General features: G+C 35.0%; 1 protein-coding gene across 1 annotated transcript; it reads left to right on the top strand.

Annotated features, from left to right (window-relative positions):
• Positions 1 to 363: 363 nt before the first annotated feature.
• Positions 364 to 9,293, top strand: LOC145807877 (PHD finger protein ING2-like). The gene is made up of 5 exons (XM_082906844.1): positions 364 to 540; positions 6,934 to 6,997; positions 7,921 to 8,183; positions 8,308 to 8,346; positions 8,946 to 9,293. The coding sequence occupies exons 1-3, from the start codon at positions 454 to 456 to the stop codon at positions 8,058 to 8,060; spliced, it is 291 nt and encodes a 96-aa protein (XP_082762970.1). The 5' UTR covers positions 364 to 453; the 3' UTR covers positions 8,061 to 8,183; positions 8,308 to 8,346; positions 8,946 to 9,293.
• The last annotated feature ends 5,220 nt before the right edge of the window (positions 9,294 to 14,513 follow it).

Here is a 14,513-nt window from a genome sequence, read left to right as displayed (position 1 = left end):
GGCTAAATCGAACCAATTTGAACCATGCTCATCCCTACTCTCAATCCAACACAAATGTTAGAATAATAAAGGTTTGTTTGGATATGTATGTGTGTGTGAGTGCGTGCGTGTGTGTGTGTGTGTGAGAGAGAGAGAGAGAGAGAGAGAGAGAGAGAGAGAGAGAGACTAGGCATGCTATCCTTTTGTTAGATTTTTTTATTCTAATAATAATAATGTGATTCAAAATTTTGGGAGACAGCTATGATAAATCAAACAAGGCAGCAGACCAAGTACTGCTTGGGGTTGGCTTCTGAAGGCTCAAAGAAAGGTAATTACGAACAAGAAGAAGAAGGCGAAGATGATGATGATGAAGAAAGCGAAGAAGAGGAAGAAGAAGAAGATGAAGAACACCACATCAACGGTGAAGAAGGAGGAGAAGAAGAAGAAGACGAAGAGGAGCCTGCATTCGAGAAGATGAAAAAGGATATTGAGGCAAACCAGGACAATGCCTTGAGTCTATGCACCGAGAAGGTTTTATTGACACGGCAAGCTTATGACCTTGTAAGCTAAATTTCATTCACTTCTTTTATAAAATTTTCTCAGCCTATTATGCTACATTTTATGCCAGTTCCATTCCATGTAGTAGGTTCTATGCTTCTAATCATTCTTTTCTTTAATTCTATGATGTGTGTTTAGTAACCAAATCAAGATTTTGCTACAATTTTTGGTATGTGTTCACGTGTAGAGACTAGACTAGAGTGCGTTCATTCTTAGTCGATTATATATATTTTCTTCTAAATTGTTTCCTTGTTAAATGATATTGTACTTAGTTTCTAATTAATTAATATGTGGGCAATTCAGTTGCTAATTACATTTTCAATGTTGTAATCTACCACAGTTTTAGTGAAGTTCACTAGCATCACGATAGCACCATGGAAATTCTCAAAGTTGCAATATAATGATGAGGTGTATGCAAACTCTCCAGTTTATTAAGAAGGTCCCTCATATGGCAACAGCTGTCAGTGGTCTCTTATGGCCATAAGCTTTTTGAAATTATCACTTTCATACTTATTTATTAATTAGAAATTAGAATTAGTCCTTCAAGCTAGATCCCTGAGTATTTTAACAAACTGAAGGATTTTATGCCATTAAAAAAAGAGTATATGGTTTCTGAGTGCACAACTCATGCTCCAAATTTGTTCAAATATCCATACTTTAGCCTTTTATTTTGTGGCACAATGCAAACATTGTCTCCACTTTAAAAGCCTGTCTTATGCTATAAAAGGATTTGATTCTTTTATATATATATATATATATATCTTAAAGGGGCATGCTGTTATTAAAAAAAAAAAAAATTAGCTAGATTAGGGCATGTTGGCAATAAATAAGAATGCTGCAAGATTTATTTATTTATATTTTATGTTACGTAATCATGAGGTCAGCATCAATTTTGAGCTTTACATCCTTGACATATTTGTGCCATGCATGACAGCATTCATTCTGTTTACTTCTCAGCGTGGGCATTACATCATTGAATATTGTAGTAATGCTAAGCTAGCAACTTTTACAGCAGATGTTGTAGACTTTAATATAACTAGAGATCTCAGGTTTAGTCGGAAATAGGAAAAGAGTGACTCATTGACTAGGCCATTGCCACCATGATAAATAATGGTCCAGAGCACAAGATTAGTATCCACTCAATGCACAGCGAATAATTCCTTCATGCGGCAATTCAATATTTGTCAATTGTGGCAAGTCATATCAAACTGATAAAATGCAACGGACAAATATGTTTTTGCAGGTGATTTCTTTATGTGTTCTTCATACATCAATAACTCGCCGCCTTAGTTGCTGCAACAATGGCCTACTGGGGGGTGTCTTGTTTGGACTGCGCTCTCATCAAGATAGAACTTAAATTCTCTCTCAACTGGAATGTTGTTCCAACTAGATATAGGATGGGACCATTCGAACATATGAATCCCAAATAAATATAATGGAAAGCTACCAAGGCAAAATATAATATGTAGAGAAGAAATATTTATCCTCAATTTGGTTTTCCTCCCATGAATTAAAAGATGGAGATTTTTCAATTTTTTTTTTTTTTTTCTTGAGAACTTAAACATAAAATGTATGTTATTTTTTTGATCAACAACAAAAGCTCTATTGATAAACCAAAAAAGGAAGAGAGGATGAGGCATCTTCTTACAAAAGGATAATGAGAATACAAAAAAGTAAATACCCCTAACAAGCTAAACATGAATAAAATGTATGTTATTGTTAATGAATTGTTACTTGTGATATGAGAATTTACTATGCTTATTTTAACGCTTGAAGTGGTGGTATAATGTACACATTTAACATATATATTACAACCTAAATGATGAAGATCATAGAAAAAAGAAAAAGAACAAATCCGGAATTTCACATGAAGCACATTTTAGATATCAAGAATTAAAGATTTGGAATATTTTCGAGTTTTCATGTCATTATAGTAGGTTTTAGTAACTAAAGGTATAATGGTAATTCTAATAATTGTTGGACATGGGTTGTAGGGGTCACCCATAGATTTTATTATTTTGGGTCAAGTTATTAAATGGGTCATTAAATATGGGTTTTATTATGTCTAAAATAATCTTAGTGGTCAAAAGTCTAAGTTTTCTATTTTGATGTTGAAGTAGAATTAGAAGCCATTACAGTTTCTTTTTATGATTGAAGTAAAATTGAAAGTCATAGTTGGTCTAGAATATTAATAGTTGCTAAATATTTTTAGTTTCTAAATTTGAGTTATAGTCTTGATAGAATTAAGAGTCTTTAGCATATAAATATATGTGTAATCTCAATGATTAAAGAGAAGAGTTAATATTATGAAAATCTGAGATTGTGTTTGTGTGATTGGTCTGTCCCATGTGAGAGTGAAGCACCCCTCTTTCTTTCTCTCTCTCTTTCTCTCTCTCTCTCTCTCTCTCGACCCGAATCCGCCCCTAGAGGTTTATGCCGTGATCGGCCAGTAATCCCAAATTACCTTCGGTCTCAAAGACAAAACTGATAATTAATAATTAGAAATACTAACAGGGCACTGCGGAAGCAATATTAAAATACAAGCATGTCCATCGAGCAGTGCATACATACAATTACATGAATAATTAAAATTTCAACCTTCTTCATAGACGTGAACTCATAGTTACAACTTACATCAAACATCTTAACATTTAGACAATATTCGTACATAAAAAGTTCCAAAAACAAAAGCAAACTAAATAAAAGAACTTGGTTCACAAGGTTGACGCAACTTGGCTCCACATGAGATCAAGATCACCCCATCAGGGAGGCACTCCGAAGCGGCTTGACAGAAGGGTGGACTTCCGAGATTGCTATAAGCTCCATTTGCTCACCTACATATATATAGGGGAAGGGGGTGAGCTAAAGCCCAGTGAGTAACACCAGTATAAAGAAGTTAAATGAATGATGTCTATCATAGTACAAAATCATTTCACATGAGTTCGAAACAAATCATAAGTGAGTACTTGTTGTATCAAAGTTCACAAATCATATTCATATGTGGTACATCCAGTAGTGCAACAAAGGACTCGAAGGCATAACAAAGGGACCACATAAGTCTAATGAAAGGACCATATAATTCAAGCAAATAGACCACTTTGGTCAACATCAGAGATCTCTATGCACATATAACAAAGGGCCATGGTATTGTTTTTCCCAGGCGAGAGTCTTATAGCGAAGGGCCATGGTATTGTTTTCCTCGGGCGAGGGTTTTATAGCAAAGGGCCATGGTATTGTTACCCTAGGTGAGGGCTTCACTAAGGATGTCACATTACATATTAAAAGAGATAATCATTAAATATCATTTCAAAATAATAACCTTGCAGTAAACCAAAATACACTTTGATAACATATTTTTACAAAGATACTACTCATAGTGGGCTGGTACTGGTGGTAGACCTCGGTTGGTCACCTACACAAATCACATAACATAAATACAAATTAAACACATGTTCGTAACAAGTAACGTATCTTAATCTTCTTCCGTGTGTTTCTAACTTATTCCATGACTAATGATGTTTAAGAATGCCTCAAAGGATATGAGGATGCAAATATGCACTTAGGAGTGTTAGTCAAAATTTGTTGAAAACAGGGTTTTCGCTTGAGTGCACACTTGGTCGCTCGAGCGGTGTGACTTGACTGCAAAAGTACTGGTTGCTCAAAATGTGCGCTCGATGGTCACTTGAGCCAAGTGTTGAGCAGAGGTGAGTTCGCTCGAGCACACACTTGGTCGCTCGAGCCAACTACCAAAGGCTTGCAAAAATACTAGATGCCTGCGATGTTCGCTTGAGCCATAAATTCTTTGCTCGAGCAAACTGGGCAAATTCTGAGTTTTCCAGAATTGGGTTTGAAGTTAAAAAACATTCCTTTCAAGTTTAAAGCTTGCATGGTTTGTCTCAAAAGCTTAGAAACTCTTCATAAAATATGAATTGTTGAAAATTATGAAACCATGATCCCAAATTCTTTTTCAAAGTTCAAAACACCATGTTCTTGCCATGTATGTGGTAAACTCAACTCTTTTCTTTACAAACCATGTTTATATGAGATGTTGAGTGTAAAATCATGAAGAATCTCAAGAAATAACATGTGTAAGTCCCATGCATGTATAAATTTGTAGAGAACCAAGTTCAAAGATGGAGAATTATGCATGCATGTACACAATTCACTCAAACTCACTACACTCATGATGGTTCTAACTCTTTTTTTTCAAATTCATGCAAATGGTCCTACAACTTGGTGAATTCATCTTCCTACATGGATTATCTTCATGAATTATGCGTAAGGATCATTCATAGAGCTTGAATTTGGCCTCAATTAAGCTTAATTTCTTCAAACTCCCTTGAATTCCCCTTCTCTCTCTCTCTCTACAAGTGTTGTCTCTCTTCTCCTCTCTTAATTTTCAGCTCAAGAGTTGTTGAAAATGAAGTCTTAAGTGTGATTAACATATATATATAGGTGGATTAGGCCTAACCAATCAAATGTGATTAAGACTAATCAATTAGGCTTAAGTCTAATAAATTATAATTAATTTATTCTAATTATTTTTATCCAAATCAAATTTTAATTAAACTTACCATATAGTTCTAAATATTCCAACTAACCTATTGAATTAATCAATTTCGGTTTTTGAATCTGTTTGGGCTTTCAATTTTGAATTATAAGGCGACCTACAAACAAATATATCGCAAACAAACAGATAAGAATCAAGTCAGCACGTAATCATGCATATTATACCCAATAAAATAATATGTTAAAACAATACGGAGGTCAGGGTTGTCACACTTTCTCTCTCTCCAGCAAAGTTATTGTTTACATCACTGTTCACAGTGCTTAGAACAACCACCTAATAGCCCCTAAACACTTCTGTTTTCATTTCCAAAACCCTACTTTTTTACAAACTCTTAAACTCTTATTTTTTAAATACTTTTGCAGTGACAAACTCCCACCAAATCTAGCCCTATAAATCTATTTTTGCTGATGCCAGTATACTTAATCAGGGCTCACTACTTGTAGGAAAGTAATCCTTACTCGTCTTACATCACTAAACAACAAACATATTTCTTACAATATATTTATATATAAAGTATGTACTCTCGCGTAGGCGCTCCACCACCAGCCCCCACTTCTTACAACTAATGTGTGCTTGTGTATTTGAGAAAGTTCTCAAATGTCTCTTTAACGCTAATACATAACTTCAATGTATGTGATACTTGGCATTGCAATTAAATTGGCATCTGATTAGTGTTGGTAGTTTGCTAGGACAATCTCACTGTCATACTGCCACGATTGTTGTATAATTGTTTAATTATGTTGTCAAAACCCACATAACTTTTATTTACATTTGACTACTACACTAAGGGATTGTTTGGGATGATCCAAATAAGTGTACTTTTTAACTTTTTATAAAATATGGGTTGGGTTTGGGTTGGGTTTGAAGTGGTGTGTTAGAGAGGTGATGTGACTTAAATAAGATGATATGACTTAAATAGGATAATGACTTTTTGACTTTTTGTCTTTTTCAAGACATGCCAAACTTGACCTAAAAGGTGTTTATTTGAGGTCTATAAAGAATGGATACTCCAAAAAAGGTCCTGTTCGAGTGTTGGATATGTATCGGATACAAATACATGTTCAATATGACTGGATATGTATTGGATATGATAAATAGGTATCCAATTTGTTTTTTACTTTAGTTTCAGATACGGGAGGGATACGACAAATAAATATGCAGTTCTTTTTTATTCCAATTTTTTAATTTATTTTTTATTTTTTCAAAGGTCAGTGCTCTCTCATTCTTTCTCCCTCTCTCCATCTATTTCTATCTCTCTTCATATTCTGTCGGGCTTGTTTTGTCTTTGATTTATTTCCTTGTGATAGACTATTTTCTATTGTATTAGCTTTATAAGGGCCACACACATATTAATACAGCTAGCCACTGCGCTGAAATACTATGAGGTTACCCCTGAACTACCAATTGGTTTTACTTCTGTTTTCATGTGCACTCCATTTTTGGTAACCTTTTAAAATTTCACCACAGAGTAGTTATAGTGAATTCTCCTGTCAATGCTCTCTTATATAATGTTGATCTTATGAGTTGCTTGTTTCCATAATTCTTTCACTTAAACAATGAAGACAATGGTTTGCTGTGTCATGTTTGTTAGAATGTTTATTTTCTCATTGTATCTAGATTATGTTAGGAGCTTTTTGTTGTCACAACACAACATTGTTTAACCATAAACCATTGGGGGACACAAAATTTGATTATGTCCCGAGTATTAAATCTATCTGTGGTGCATTATTTTCATATATTGTCCAGTCACTGTATTGTTGTTACTTTCTAAGAGTTGGAGCTCTCTTTTTCATTTTATTTTATTTTATTTGCTAATTTTGTTTCAGATAGATAGCCATATAAAGCGGCTTGATGAGGACCTGACCAACTTTGCAGAAGATCTAAAGCAAGGTTTAGCAAATGCTTCCTAGACTATCCAGTTCAATTACTCTTTATAATGTTTTTTTAGCAGTTCTGAATTGGCTATAAACAAGTTAATGGGTTTAAGCAAAAAGTCTTGTGGTCTTAAAAATCAGCATCTTATATGACCGCTAGAAGTTTCCTAAAATGCCAATACACCTTACTTAAAAAGTTTATTTTTCCGTATTTAAACACCATTAGATATCAGTAACAACTGGTGTTTTTAATGTTTGATATTGAATTGTTGACCACTAACTCATCTAAAAGCTTAAGCTATTAGATAGAGGGGCAACTTTATTATTTATGTTTATATTCTAAATAGGCCATGTGTGGCCGGGCTGTCCTCCATAAGTGGACCAAACATATGTAAGTATTTTAATTATCGGGTGGGCTGTGAGGTTTAAAGACATGATATTTGTTATAGCTTTTGGGGGGTGATTATAGCTTATTTTGATTTGGGAGCGTGTGCCAGACTGTTTGGTGTAGTTTCTGCTTATAGCTTATTAGGCAGAAATAGCTTAAATAAGCTAAAAAAATATGATTATTTGAAAGGTAAGGTAGGGGTGCTTTTAGCTTCTACTTTCTGATTATCAGCTTTTAACTTAAAAAAAGCTCCACCAAATGGGCCGTTACCTGCTTTAATACCATATTAAATTGTTGACCACTAACTCATTTAAAAGTTTAAGCTATTAGAGAGATGGACAGCTTCATTATTTATATTCTCAACTGTATCATACTGGATCATCAAATGAATACTTTGCTGCTAATTTGACCCAGGGTGTAATTATTGTGATTTGGCAATGCAAAAATTGTTATATTACATAAGTGAGTCGTCTGGGACATACTAATGGTTGAGATATTCCAGTATTTTTCTCTAGGTTTGCTTATAATTTTTCTTTTGCCAATATTTACAGAGGGAAAAATATCACCAGATGAGCCAACAATTCTTCCTCCATTACCTTTAGTCCCTAAAAATGAGAAACGCAGATCACTTTATGGAACACCTCAACCAAAAAGGGTTGATTACAGGGAGAGGGAGAGGGAGAGGGACTGAGAGCGTGATAGGGATTTTGAGCTCATGCCTCCTCCAGGCGGCCTTAAGAAGGATTTTGCTGCCCCTGTTGATCTTGATCAACCCATTGATCCAAATGAACCTACCTACTGTGTGTGCCATCAGGTTCTGACTTCTGTTCAACTTGTGTTTTGTTTTTTCAGTTATTTTTCAAGTTACCTCTCTCTGCTTCAATTGATTTGGTAAACTACATCACTAACATACTGCAATTGCCTTAATCATCTTTCAGGTGTCTTTTGGAGATATGATTGCCTGTGACAATGAAAATGTAACTCACGTTTTCTTCATTCTTTTTTATAGCTTTCTCTCTGCATAATTCTCTCCTGGTTCTCATTCTATTTTGTTTTCATCGATTCATTAGACACAGATATTTCAACTGTTAGGTTTGATTGTCTTGGTGGCAGAATCGTTCAAAAAAATTTGTCAAAGATGATTGTGAGGAGTTATGTAATGAACAGTAGTTAGTATTGTAGAATTTTTTCCGAGTATCTGATTGGAAGCATGAGAGAGATTTGGAACAACATAGATAATCAATACAATGTGAGGTGAAAAAGCCAATCTCTGGACATATTTTTGGTTCATAAAATAAGAATCGTAACTGATTTATGAAAGTCAAATCCATCTCTTTGTTGTATTGTGTGGTCTTCTCTAGTTACACATTCACTTGCTGCTTATCACTTAAAATATAATATGATGGTAAAATAGTAATTTCAAGCAATTTGAATCCCTGCCAAATTAACCACCAGTCTTGAGATGAAGGTAAGTAATTGATTGACTTTGTAATTAAGGTAGTCATTGTGGGAAAGTGAAGAAAGGATCTTTGTGATTCTGGTTTATTTATGTTTTATTTATTTTTTCTTTTGACAGTGCCAAGGAGGTGAATGGTTCCACTACTCGTGTGTTGGGCTCACACCGGAGACGAGATTCAAAGGAAAGTGGTATTGTCCAACCTGCAGACAACTTCCACTATGAATACTTGCATGTTGTATGTCAATCATCATTTGACTTCTTAATCAAACTAAATTGCTGTAGCTGTTGCTGTTTCTCTTGTATATCTTTCATAGAAAAACACAAATTGAAACAAACAAATAAATAAACAAAATTACTTTGGATCCAGTCATTGTCACTACCCAATTCTATAAACTCATATAATTCTACCTCAATGTAATAGAAGTAATCAAATAATCATACTCTAGCCCTCCGAAGATACATATATATCACATACAAAACATGTTATGGATTCTATTCATTATCTTTTACAATAGTTACATGGTATACATTCCTATGTCTAATGCATCATACATATAATTCAACAAAATAAATCAAGTTGTTATTCTAAGGCTTACATTCAACATAGAGGACATTCTCTCTTTACAACAAGAATATAATAGAAAGTCATCATGCTCCTCATCCACATCATCGAACATGAATGTCCAACATAATTTAATTTTTACTTGGGCGGTATGTGATTGGGAGATTTTGGGGAGGGATTTGAAAAGGAAAAAAACTATGTAAAAATTAGATGAAATGTAAGTGTATTTTATTCACATTTCATCTTTTTTTTTTTTTTTTTCCTTTTCAATTTGTTTTTCAAATCCCCCAACTAAACAGAATCTTACGGTGAATAAAAAGAATAGCAAAATTCATTTTACCTCCCTTTGGTATGGCTTGATAGCACTTTATCCCCTTATTTTTTAAAAATAGCCATATGCCCCCAATATGGTTTTGGAAATGAATCAACTCCTTTGATGTCTATAGAGGAAAGTGAACGAAATGAACCCATTGAGCCTATTGAACTTAATGAACCTAACAAGCATGTTATACTAAGGAGGAGTAATAGTGCTAGGATTGAGAAGTCATTTGACCCGGAGTTCATTATTTACTTGCTAGAAGGAACTAGGGATACTCATTGTAAGCAAACAATGCTTTCTTTGAATGTGGATTCAGATCCATTAACCTTTAAGGTGGCTATGAAGTTTCAAGATGTTACTTTCTAGAAAGAAACAATAAATGATGAGATAGATTGTATAATGGATAACAATACCTGGATATTTGCTGATTTGCCACCTGGATCTAAACCAGTTGGTTGTAAATGGATTTTCAAAAGGTAAATGGATTTTCAAAAGGAAAATGAAAGCTGATGACACAATTGACAAGTTCAAAGCAAGATTAGTTGCTAAGGGCTTTACTCAAGAGGAGGGCATCGATTATTTTGATACATATGCTCCAGTAGCCAAAATCGCCACCATTCGAGTATTGATTGCCTTAGCCTCAATCTACAAGCTTGAAATCCATCAAATGGATGTTAAGACCATTTTCCTAAATAGAGAGTTAGATGAGAAAATCTACATTCAATAACTGGAAGGATTTGTTGTATAGGGTCAAGAACACAAAGTGTGTAAACTTGTCAAGTCACTATATAGATTGAAATAAGCTTCAAAATAGTGGCATGAGAAATTTGACAAAGTAATAGTGTCAAATGATTTTAGGTTGCATGAATTTGATAAGTGTGTGTACAATAAGTTTACCGGCAATAGAGGTGTAATCATATGCCTGCATGTATATGGCATGCTTATTTTTTATACTAATAATGATGTCATTAAAAGTACTAAAAGTTTCTTGTCATCTAGCTTTAGTACAAAAGACATGGGCTTGGCTAATGTAATTCTGGACATTAAGATCAAACGAGAGGACAATAATTTAATTCTTACCCAGTCGCACTATATTAAGAAAATTCTTAAAAAATTTAATCAATATAATTGTACACCCATGTCTACACATTTTGATTCAATTTGAAATTGTATCATAATACTGGAAGAGCTGTTGATCAGCTAGAATACTTAAGAGTGATAGGTAGCCTGATGTATGCTATAACTTGCACTAGACCTGATATTGCATTTGTAGTGGGAAGGTAGATACACTAGTAATAGTAGTGTGCATTGGCATGTTATTAACCAATTACTTAGATACTTGAGGAAAACAATAGACTATGGAATAGTCTATAATGGCTATCCAGCAGTGTTAGAAGGATTCACGGATGCTAGTTAGATAATTGACTGTGATTTTTACTCTTAGATGATGAGCTATCTCTTGGGGCTCTAGGAAGCAAACATGCATAATAGACTCAACATTGGCGTCTGAATTTGTAACATTGGCTTCTTGTAGCAAAGCGACAGAATGGTTAAAGAATCTCTTGTTAAAGATTAAGTTATGGTCAAAACCTATGCCACCAATAGCTTTGCATTGTAAGAGTAAAGCAACTCTATCATGGGCCTATAGCCATGTCTATAATGGAAAGTCTAGGTATATAAGACTGAGACATAGCTATGTTAGACAGTTAATCACAGAAGTTGTGATTACCATTGGTTATGTAAAATCAAGTGAAAAATTGGTTGACCCTTAATAAAAAGACTTGCAAGGGATTTGGTGTAGAAAACATCAAAGGGGATGATGGGTCTTAAGCCCACTTAACATAATCACTCCTGGTGGAAACTCGACTCAATGCTTGAAGAAACATCAAGTCTTGAGTTCAATAAGTTCAAGTACATATGTCGCGATTGCAAACACTTAGTTTTATTTCATTTTCATCCCAAGGTTGAAGTGCTAGGTACTTGTAATGTGAAAAGAAGAGGATGAGTTAGCAAACTCTTAATAAGCTTACAACTGGGTTGTTAGGGTACTGTAAATTACAGGGGTACTCTCAGTAAGCTTACCTATATGAGTGTAGGAGGTGGTGTCGCTTCTTATGAGTCCAAGGGCTTGACTTTAAAATGCTCATGAAACAGGATATAGACACAAGGCCAATCTATGTGTCGGTTTGTTTGAATACTTGAGGTAACCTGTACTGTACGTGAGACATGTCCGGTTAGTCGTATAAGATCGCTAGCTGAAAGACAATTCTACTATGCCATCTTGACTAACTTTGAGGTGTCTTTACTAAGTGAATGATTCAAATCGTAAAATATCTTCACATATGCATAAGGATGCCAAGTGAACCAAGAATCATCATTTGGTATTTTGAAAATGGTAGGGAAATATTGGGGAATTTTCAAAATTTGTAGTTTAGTTTTTGGGTGTTTTCAAAACCTTCTTTTTTTTTTTTTTTTTTTTTTTTTGGGAAAGCTTTAAATAAGTTTGGGGACTTTGTCCCACATTGGAAAGAGAGGAAAACATGGAGCACTTGATAAAGTGTTACATGGAACATTTCTTTGAATATGGAATTTTAGAATGGATGTTAGTGTGCATGCACTAACACCGCAAGGATGATGCTTCACACCATTCGCAGTGTGGTGTTTGATGGTGCACTTAGCACGAACGCATATACGCAAGGCGCCATAAGGGCGTTTTTCTATTTGCATCAGAAAAGTTAGAGCGATAACGTGGATCTGATATGGCATGGGTGACGTGGAATACAATCGTTGATTGGAGATGCGTGCAATCGTATGGCTAAGATGGTACCCAATCCTGAGCAAGTGTGATCAATCAAGGCATTTATTTGGTGTGAGATTGATCTGTACTATATATCATCGATCCAATGGTCAGATCTGATCGGATGCGATCAAGGGACATGACTATTCGATCAGATGCATCAAGGCTTATAAATAGGCTGCGAAATTAGCCATTTCAATCCATCCATAATCCTAAAAGCATTCTTGCAATTCTCTCTCTCTCTCTCTCTCCCTCCTTCCCTCTTGATTTAGAATTTTCGATCAAGAGTTTCTTAAGCAAGTTTATGCTTTTTTATTGGTTATCAAATTTTGTAGATTTGATTATTAGTGTCTTGATTTTCTTGATTATATCAAGAGTATTCTGATCTACTATTGTCAGCTCAAACACCAATAAACTTGATCCTTAGATCAGGCTTCATTGTATCCTAGAAGTGAATTTGCTGCACACCTTTTGGTGAGTGCAAATATTGTCTTTAGGAAAGCGACTAAGTAATGCGACTTGAAGCACCAATTTTATGTTCTACATAGACAAGATCATCGCCAAGTTTTGAAAACTCAAAGACCACACGAAGTAAAAAATTCAAGGCGAATTGATATGCAAATATTAACTTTTTGTTCTCTACTTGATTACCCTCAAAGACCACACCAACTAAATATTAACTTTTTGATCTACAAATATTAACTTTTTGATCTACAACTTTTTGATCTACAAATATTAACTTTTTGTTCTCTACTTGAAAACTCAAAGACCACACCAACTAAACAATTTGCGATGAAGATGAAGAAACTGAACTCTCCTTCTATTTCTGTTTGTGTAGATTGGAGAACATGACCAAATATGTATGTATGCACTAAAAGTCACGTGACACACTACTCCTCTAGCTACGATCGTCTAGTTGCACATCACCAGTTACACCTCATCACCGACAAAATTGGTTTTTAATCACTTAATTAATTCTCAAACTGAGCTATCAAGGCATCTTGAAGCTCAACGTACAAGCCAACATAACAAAAATAAGTATTAAAAAAAAAAATTGTGATATGCTAAAATTGCATAAAAGAATCAAATCTGACAAAGTCAACATTGAACACCTAATTGAGTCAACTAACTAAAGACAAATCAAATATTCAACTACAAAAATCTGGCCGTGTCTAAAAGTTGGGTTTTAACAAGAGCTATCTGTAGACGTCCCCGAACGCCTCGGGAGGGTTAGTCCCGTTCTGTTCATTTGGGGTCACTACAGCTCGAACTCTTAAATGTCACGGTTCCTAATCTGAACCAAAGAGTCCAAATCCGGCAAATCGTTTTGAGAAACTGATTTTTTGAAAAAGTAGTGCCAAACATGGACTGCTTTGCCAGATACAGAGTCGCCACCTAAATATTTTATTTTGGGAAATTTAGGAAACCCTGACTCGGTGCCAAAAGGCCACGTGTCCGTCATCACCAAAGTTGCCTCGGCTCGGGAACTTGGGTACGATTAGGGAAGGTCACTTCGTGAGCACCCCCGCTCGCCCGGTCATAGACCGGCCTCTACTAACCATGATATCAATTTTTGAAAACATTGCGAGTTCTTATTCTGGTTTATTAGCCTAGGTTACTATGTGATGCGCACAGCATACAAATATAGACCGGGTCGCCTGATTTGGAACGAAACATTTCATGTTTGCTTTTGAAAATGGTTTGCAACCCGCAGGTAGGCTTGAAACAATTGATGATTTATTCCAATTCAGATAACCCAACCTTCACCCACAGGCATTCAGGCAGTTATATCACATAAGCACATAGCCTCATGGTAAACATGCTATTCATGGCAGCACTCACACGCATGCAAGGATGCTAAAGCATAAAAACTTACCGAGTACTCCAAGCCAAAATAGACACTTATTAGAAATCATGCATGAATCCTAAGTATACAGAAATGTCTAATGCAACACATGCAAAATGCAACTATAGCAGGCTCGGCTATTCTAAGATGGTATATGGAAT

This window comes from Camellia sinensis, chromosome 14 (assembly GCF_055761805.1).
Source record: "Camellia sinensis isolate YWXY chromosome 14, ASM5576180v1, whole genome shotgun sequence".
NCBI classification, from domain to species: Eukaryota; Viridiplantae; Streptophyta; class Magnoliopsida; order Ericales; family Theaceae; genus Camellia; species Camellia sinensis.
Note: the sequence above shows the minus strand (reverse complement) of the source record. Positions and strands in the feature narration are given on the sequence as shown.